Below are 8,894 nucleotides of genomic sequence, written 5' to 3'. Positions count from 1 at the left end.
CTGGGCCACCTGCCTCAGGGGGGCAACCACAGCCCTGGGCCACCTGCCTCAGGGGGCAACCACTGCCCTGGGCCACCTGCCTCAGGGGTCAACCACTGCCCTGGGCCACCTGCCTCAGGGGGGCAACCACTGCCCTGGGCCACCTGCCTCAGGGGGGCAACCACAGCCCTGGGCCACCTGCCTCAGGGGGCAACCACTGCCCTGGGCCACCTGCCTCAGGGGTCAACCACTGCCCTGGGCCACCTGCCTCAGGGGTCAACCACTGCCCTGGGCCACCTGCCTCAGGGGGCAACCACTGCCCTGGGCCACCTGCCTCAGGGGTCAACCACTGCCCTGGGCCACCTGCCTCAGGGGTCAACCACTGCCCTGGGCCACCTGCCTCAGGGGTCAACCACTGCCCTGGGCCACCTGCCTCAGGGGTCAACCACTGCCCTGGGCCACCTGCCTCAGGGGTCAACCACTGCCCTGGGCCACCTGCCTCAATTAGTACATTGAGTGGAAAAGTAGCGGCTCACAGGTATCCCCGTTTTCTATGCATCGAAAGATAAGGTTACGTGAGTTGGGTTAAGCCACCCACCTAACCCAACCTGGGTTGGGTTAGGTGGGTGGCTTTATATTTTGTACGTTGTGGGAAGTCAAGAACACGGCCTCAATTTCCAGGTATGTATTTCATCGCTAGGTCAACAGAGGCATCAGATGAAAGGAATTGTGCTCAATCGTTTCTGCCCTGTTCAGGGATTGAAGCCCGGTCCCTCGGTTGTCAGCCGAGGACGCAGACCTCTTTAATGCTACACGACCCATCAATGCTACAGGACCCCATCAATGCTACAGGACCCCATCAATGATACAGGACCCCATCAATGCAACAGGACCCATCAATATTACACGACCCACCAACGCTACACGACCCATCAACGCTACACGACCCACCAACGCTACACGACCCACCAACGCTACACGACCCATCAACGCTACACGACCCACCAACGCTACACGACCCACCAACGCTACACGACCCACCAACGCTACACGACCCATCAATGCTACAGTATCCACAGTGTCTCAGTATGACTTCTTTTTCATCTTTTCCCCCTCAAGACTTTATAACCTAACCTAACCGTATATCCCTTCACAGACCTCAAGAAGACTGCTGCCTCAGCCCTGTGTCGCAAGAAGCTGGTGGCCACGACGGCGGAGTTCACCAAGGTGAGCATCTTCCCAGAGCTGTTTACAACAGTGTAGGACAGAAGCTGTCGACTCAGCTCACAGTTGGGTATAACTGTCATCTGGTTTTCATCTCCACCATATTCCCCACTTGCTGTCAACACTACATTTTCGAAACACTACATTTCGGGATCACAACATTTCCGATGAATTCAACTTCACGCAAATGTGCCAGCTGATAATATAGCGAGCGAGCGAGCGAGCGAGAGCGAGAGAGAGAGAGAGAGAGAGAGAGAGAGAGAGAGAGAGAGAGAGAGAGAGAGAGAGAGATAGAAGGAAGGAATTATCAAGGGAAAGCGCTAAGCCATTACGACTATATAGCACTGGGAAGGGGTCAGGATAAGGATTTGGGATGGGACGGAGGGAAAGGAATAGTCCCCAACCACTTGGACGGTCGGGGATTGAACGCTGACCCGCATGAAGCGAGACCGTCGCTCTATGTCTCCAAGCATGTATTTAGCTATGTCAGTAAGGATAGGATGTATGTTTCCTGATATTGGAGGATTGCTGTCAGTTGACAGCTGAGACATTTATGAAATGTGAACATGTTTATTATGATGTTGGACTATTATTTGTCAAATTTTATTAGTTAGGTTAGCTTTTGTTTGTGGCATGAGTTGAATTGTGGGTTTGGATACTAAACCTCGTGATTTTTAACAAATTAACAAGGTTTACTAAGTGCTTGTGTGGGGGGGTTGTAACAAACAAGGCTGTTGTAAGAATTATTCCAGAAGGTTCCAGAAGTTTCGGGTAGAGACCTGACCTCTCAACGCACATTCCCCTGAGGATTAGCAGGTCTGAGTCACAAATGGCGGGCATCTTTGTTCATAGTTTTGTATAATGAATCATCCTATAGTATTCAGTAATTTAGAGAAATTAGCCTTTATTCATTTTGTATTAAAATTGTATTGTATAATAGTACTGGGTACAATATCAAGAGTATTCTAATTATTGAGTTTAAGTCACCATCAGTGACGTCACGAATCAGACGTAAGTTGTAAGGCGGAGTGACCGGCGGTCATAGGTCATCAGGGTTGACATGTCTACTATTTCTCAAAGTTCAATTAACCATTTTGGGTATCGGGAACAGCTCTGCCGTTAAATACTTGTGTAATTTAATTTCAGTAAAATAATTCAACCAGTCTGGATCAATTAAGTACAACAGAGGTTAATTGTTATAACTTAACCTTGCTAAGTAACTGGGTAAGCGATGCGGAACAATACAATGCTCTAGTCTGGGCTAGACCAGACGAGGATAGATTAGTGTGGACTCCGGATCTACTGGGAGAGGTCACCCCATCTTACCTCTCCCAAGACCAGCCCCAACATCTAGCTGGTTGCCCAAGGTATAGTTGCTATTGTTAATTATAGGGATAGTCTTCTCATTTGCCATCCAGGTCAAGTAGGGAGTGTTAAAGTGACAGGGAGTGAACATATTTAGATTTTGTTTTAGTTTTTCTTTTAATAAATTAATTAGTTAATAATTTGCATTTTTATTGTTTCCATGTGTTTACTTGTCCTGGTCACGTGGTCCACACGAGGTAAAGTTGGATTGGGCGCCGATTCTAACATCGAATCGGAATTCTTCATTACCGTGTAATTTATTCCACACTCAAGGTCATCGGTTATAGTGGGGATCAAGCCCCAAGGTTGATTAATTAGCATGATCGATCCAGACCTCGATCATTGCTCGTGTTACTGGTCTGGTGGTGGCGGCGGAGGCGACTCTAGGGTTTTGCTCGAAGCCTAGGTCACGTCATACTGGTTGTAGAATCCTAAGTCGGTCAATCGTCTTAGGACCACGTGGCGTGGAGTTGGCTTTGGTAAAAGTTTTGGAGTCCCTTGTAGAGAATAAAAAGTAAGAATACGGGTAGAGGGGAAAGAAGAAGGAAAGAGAAGTAAGAGAAACCCCTACCCCGTGTTACACTTCTACACCAGTAGAGATATTATCAAGGTTCTCCACAGACGATGCACACCATAAGAGACCTCCGAAGTGACTTTACACAAAGGAGTTTACAGCTCTTGAGACTATTATCTAAAGAGTTAGCGCTGGTATTGAGCGCAGATGCTTAAGGCAGCCTTCAATTATCTTGTAACCGATTATAGCTTTTCATTGCCTTGTTTCTCATGACATTCATCTTTTTTTTCTGAATATGCTGTTTACACTAAGTATATTAATCATATTTTTTCAGTTTAAACAATAACATTAAAATAACAAACACACACACACACACACAAAAAGTAGTTAGTAAACAGGTGACTGACAGTTGAGAGGCGGGCCGAAAGAGCAAAGCTTAACCCCCGCAAACACAACTAGGTGAATACACACAAGAGTATGTTACACGATCTGTGTAACACAGAACGAGAGGCGAATGGTGCAAGCTAAAGACACAGAAGAGCCATACAAATTTAAGGAAACCTTTAGTTAGCCTCAGGGTAGGAAGCCAACGTGTCGAGGGAGCAGGAGGTAGCCGAGGCTAACACCATGCAATGATTTAAATGAAGACTTCACTGAAATATCTCTTGGGTCGAGCAACAATGAATTAGAATGACCGAGAGATGAAGAGGCGGAGCCCAATATTGAATCCTCAGTCTTCGAGGAACAATTAGGCTGACGTTCAAGAGCTGAAGCTCGATCTTCAAGGTACGGTAATTACACACACAGGTATATGAATAGTCAGAAGCCGAGGCCCAGGCTCTAAAGCTCGACTCCAATAAACAGAACCAAGAAAACCGCATTATTTTAGTCTCCTTTATTATTATTATTAACATCTTTATTGACAAAATTAATTACAATTTTGCCTAATCTGAGGATTTTGATATATAAGAGGAACCGGATAGCTCCTACAAGACGTGCTAGAGGAGCATGGTGTTCTAATTCTCAAAACAATAAAGTAGTTGGTTGGGTTCCGGAGTCAGAGGGCAGAGAAGGGGGCGTGGGCATGAGTGGGTATTAAGGGGGTGACTCATGGCCCCCCGAGGCCATAGTCCGGGGCATGTGTGTCTGAGTCACAAACAGGTTTGCCCTCCACTAACTACAAACACACCACTGCCCCCCCCCCCCCTTAAGTACTTTAACTGGCAGGAATATTTCCCAACCATTATACAGCATGATGCTCAAATTTCATCAAGTCGCAAATACTTCGCCCATGAGGTCACCTTCTTGCATTATTCAAGGCCGCGAGTCTCGCATCATTCACGCAACAAGTGAAAATACAGCCTCCTCTTCTCGCAAATAAAACAAAATCCTTCTTCCATATGAGGATGTATTTATCAGTAGTAAGGTAATATAGTCAAGATTGAGGGTTTCATCTTAGTAATTACATTGTGGACACACATGAGTGAGAAGCACACAACTTCAGACACACGCAAGGCCAGTACAGACGTTGGCCACTACTGGGACGCCAGACCTGACTCTTGTATGAGAATCAGAATAGAATTAACATAGTTCCTCAGAGTGTAACAAATTTCACTGTTATGGTAGTTCAGAGTAGCCCTTCTTTTGACGTAGGACTGTAAAGCCCTAGCTTAGAGGTAAGTCTAAACAGCGGTAGCTTTAGAGGTAAGTCTAAACAGCGGTAGCTTTAGAGGTAAGTCTAAACAGCGGTAGCTTTAGAGGAAAGTCTAAACAGCCCCAGCTTAGAGGAAAGTCTAAACAGCTCCCAGCTTAGTGGTAACCCTAAGCACCCCTACTTTAGAGTAGGACTTGAAAAAAAATAGCACTAACTTAGAACAGTTGACATATGAATCTAAACAGAAAAGAACAATGAAGATATAATAATAATAATAATAATAATAATAATAATAATAATAATAATAAGAAGAAGAAGAAGAAGAAGATCGATTGGAGCCATGATGAGGATTTGAACCTGCACTCTTGGTGTAGGTTCGAATCCTGTTTGTGCATTTGAAGTGATCGTTGGGGGGATGGGGGGCCACCTAAACCACCATTGTGCCAGCTGGTAATGTGTGAAACCTTCACTTGGTATCCGCCTTAAGAACCCTTCGTTGGAGACAGTTGAATCCCAGGTTGCAGTACTAACAACACGTCGTGGTCCAGTGGTGCATGGCGGGTGCACGGGAGTACTGCAAGTTCGAATTCTAGTTTCAAGTGATTGAAACTAGAATTGATACAAGTTTCAAGTGATTGAAACTCATTGATACATCACCTTAATTACTGTGATTTCTTTGTAAATAACAGTAACTTCAACATTCTTCATGGCAATCATTCAACAATTAACCGATCGAAACTTAATTTCATAAAGTATTCACCTGGTTGTGCTTGCAAGGGTTGAGCTCTGCTGTGTTCGGCCCGCCGCTCAACTGTCAATCAACCGTTACTAACTACTACTAAATTGGCGTTACTTGGGAAACACACAGAAATAACAGGAGACATATATTCAATACACTTATAACATAGGCTTAAACATTAAGTAGGTTGTCTTAAGCTTATTTATTTTTGTTGTGTTGATTTTGGCAAAAATCACAACTAATTTGGCATTCACAAAACGGTAAGAACGGGCTGGAGGAAGCTTCTATAACGCCACCAGCAACACCACGTGTTTATCCTTGTAACGACCATGGAAAACTAGCACACTTGTACATGAGATAGCAAAAGGTGACATGTACACCAGAACACAAGCAGAACACACACACACACACACACACACACACACACACACACACACACACACACACACACACACACACACACACACACACGAGTAAGTCAGGCCGTTTTCCTCCTCCCCAGAACAAGCACAAACACACATATCCACCCACATAGAGACATGTACCAAAGCAAAAATACAGAAAGAGTGGACGAAATACAGTACAAATCCATATGCATTTGGCTTCAATACAATAAAAATACTACCCAGAGCGCCGACTGTATTCCCCCTCCCCCCCCCCCCCCCCACACACACACACACACACACACACACGGTCGCAGCAAGACCCTACCGAATGACCAAACACAATAATGACCTTACATGAGCAGTATGGGGGGCAGTTTTTCGAACCTGTGGACCCCTGGAGGATAGCATTATATGTCACATGGTAATTCCAATCCCCAAACCTACCCCCCCCCACCCCCTCCCCCGCCCCCTCTCCCCCAACACACACAATGCAGTGACTGTTGTATTTGAGTGATGTATAAAACAACGAAAACAGGAAAAAAATAAACCCACTCCGTCATTACACACTGTGGAGGTATTATGTTTCATTTGCATTTTAGTACTAATAGTAGAGCAGGCGGGGATCGACACGCAGCCCCTCTGTTTATATCACACATAACCACGCCGGCTCTATATTGTCATATAGAGGCCGGCTCTATATTGCCACATAGAGGCCGGCTCTATATTGCCACATAGAGGCCGGCTCTATATTGCCACATAGAGGCCGGCTCTATATTGCCACATAGAGGCCGGCTCTATATTGCCACATAGAGGCCGGCTCTATATTGCCACATAGAGGCCGGCTCTATATTGCCACATAGAGGCCGGCTCTATATTGCCACATAGAGGCCGGCTCTATATTGCCACATAGAGGCCGGCTCTATATTGCCACATAGAGGCCGGCTCTATATTGCCACATAGAGGCCGGCTCTATATTGCCACATAGAGGCCGGCTCTATATTGCCACATAGAGGCCGGCTCTATATTGCCACATAGAGGCCGGCTCTATATTGCCACATAGAGGCCGGCTCTATATTGCCACATAGAGGCCGGCTCTATATTGCCACATAGAGGCCGGCTCTATATTGCCACATAGAGGCCGGCTCTATATTGCCACATAGAGGCCGGCTCTATATTGCCACATAGAGGCCGGCTCTATATTGCCACAGAGGCCGGCTCTATATTGCCACATAGAGGCCGGCTCTATATTGCCACATAGAGGCCGGCTCTATATTGCCACATAGAGGCCGGCTCTATATTGCCACAGAGGCCGGCTCTATATTGCCACAGAGGCCGGCTCTATATTGCCACAGAGGCCGGCTCTATATTGCCACAGAGGCCGGCTCTATATTGCCACAGAGGCCGGCTCTATATTGCCACATAGAGGACCCCCCCCCTTCCCCTTTCCATGTGAATTACAATATTGGGAGTCAAAAATTGTTTAGAACTTCCTGAAAATACTCAGTTAAATATCCATGAGCGTTTGGGACAGTTATAGTTATAGTTAGGATTGAATTACATCCTCACGTATGTTACCTAGCAGTAAATAGGTACCTGGGAGTTAGACAGCTGTCACGGGCTGCTTCCTGGGAGTGTGTGAAAAAACAATAGCTGATTGACAATTGAGAGGCGGGCCGAGAGAGCCAGAGCTCAACCCCCGCAAGCACAACTAGATGAACACACACACACACACACACACACACACACACACACACACGGCTGCGTGGACAGCGCTTGACGGGGTCGTAGTCCGGGTTCGATTCCCGGTGGAGGCGGAATCAAACGGGCACAATTTCTTTCACCATGAATCCCCCCCTGTTCATCTAGCAGTAAATAGGTACCTGGGAGTTAAGCAGTTGCTACGGACTGCTTCCAGGGGGGGGGGGTGTGTTTGCGCGTGTGTTAGAGAGAAACATATGTAGTACACATAATAAGAGGAAAAATAGATACGTTAGAAAGGCGGTGTCCAAGAGCTAATAGCTCGATTCTGCCGACACAATCAGGAAATACAAATAGTAAATGCACACACTCACACCTCACACAGGTCAACCCCGGCAGCTGTAGCCACCAGTGTTGCCACAACCCCGGCAGCTATAACCACCAGTGTTGCCACAACCACGGCAGCTATAACCACCAGTGGTGCCACAACCCCGGCAGCTATAACCACCAGTGTTGCCACAATCCCGGCAGCTATAACCACCAGTGTTGCCACAACCACGGCAGCTATAACCACCAGTGTTGCCACAACCACGGCAGCTATAACCACCAGTGGTGCCACAACCACGGCAGCTATAACCACCAGTGTTGTCACAACCACGGCAGCTATAGCCACCAGTGTTGCCACAACCACGGCAGCTATAACACCAGTGGTGCCACAACCACGGCAGCTATAACCACCAGTGTTGTCACAACCCCGGCAGCTATAGCCACCAGTGTTTCCACAAAATTGTTGGTTGCTTGGGTTGTCCTCGCGCCACCAGGTCTGACTCCACCACAACAGATCCATTATTGACTTCTACAACTCGTTCTACCACTGGTTGTAGCCACCACTGGCTGTAGCCACCACTGTTGCTACTACCACTAGACAAACCAAGCCACGATCGCTACAGTTGTCCCCATCGTTTCCGCTACCACTGTAGCCTACAACACGAGCCAACCACCATACTAATCACCCCAAAACACAGCTTAACCACCATATACTAATTAACCCCCGTTTCCATAATAAGTATCTCCTTATTATAAGTATTTCCATATCACACCCACGTCATTAAATTGGAGACGGAACGACTAGGTACTTAACAAGGAAGGAGGAGACTGTTTACAAACTGTTTACAACAACTGTTTACAAAATACGACAGGACTAGACGGCTGGGATGGGCTCATGGGGGGGGGGGGGGACGTAACGAGACAAAGGGCTGTGGAACCTAAGAGGATATCATAAAGGATCCGAAATGCTGCAGAAATCCTCCGGAAATCATTAGCAAATGATATCAC

General features: G+C 46.7%; 1 protein-coding gene across 1 annotated transcript; it reads left to right on the top strand.

Annotated features, from left to right (window-relative positions):
• The first annotated feature begins 1,641 nt into the window (after positions 1-1,641).
• LOC123760728 (spore coat protein SP65-like) lies at positions 1,642-8,293 on the top strand. The gene is made up of 2 exons (XM_045746513.2): positions 1,642-1,688; positions 7,945-8,293. The coding sequence occupies exons 1-2, from the start codon at positions 1,642-1,644 to the stop codon at positions 8,291-8,293; spliced, it is 396 nt and encodes a 131-aa protein (XP_045602469.2).
• The last annotated feature ends 601 nt before the right edge of the window (positions 8,294-8,894 follow it).

Source organism: Procambarus clarkii, chromosome 21 (assembly GCF_040958095.1).
Source record: "Procambarus clarkii isolate CNS0578487 chromosome 21, FALCON_Pclarkii_2.0, whole genome shotgun sequence".
Classification (NCBI taxonomy): Eukaryota; Metazoa; Arthropoda; class Malacostraca; order Decapoda; family Cambaridae; genus Procambarus; species Procambarus clarkii.
Note: the sequence above shows the minus strand (reverse complement) of the source record. Positions and strands in the feature narration are given on the sequence as shown.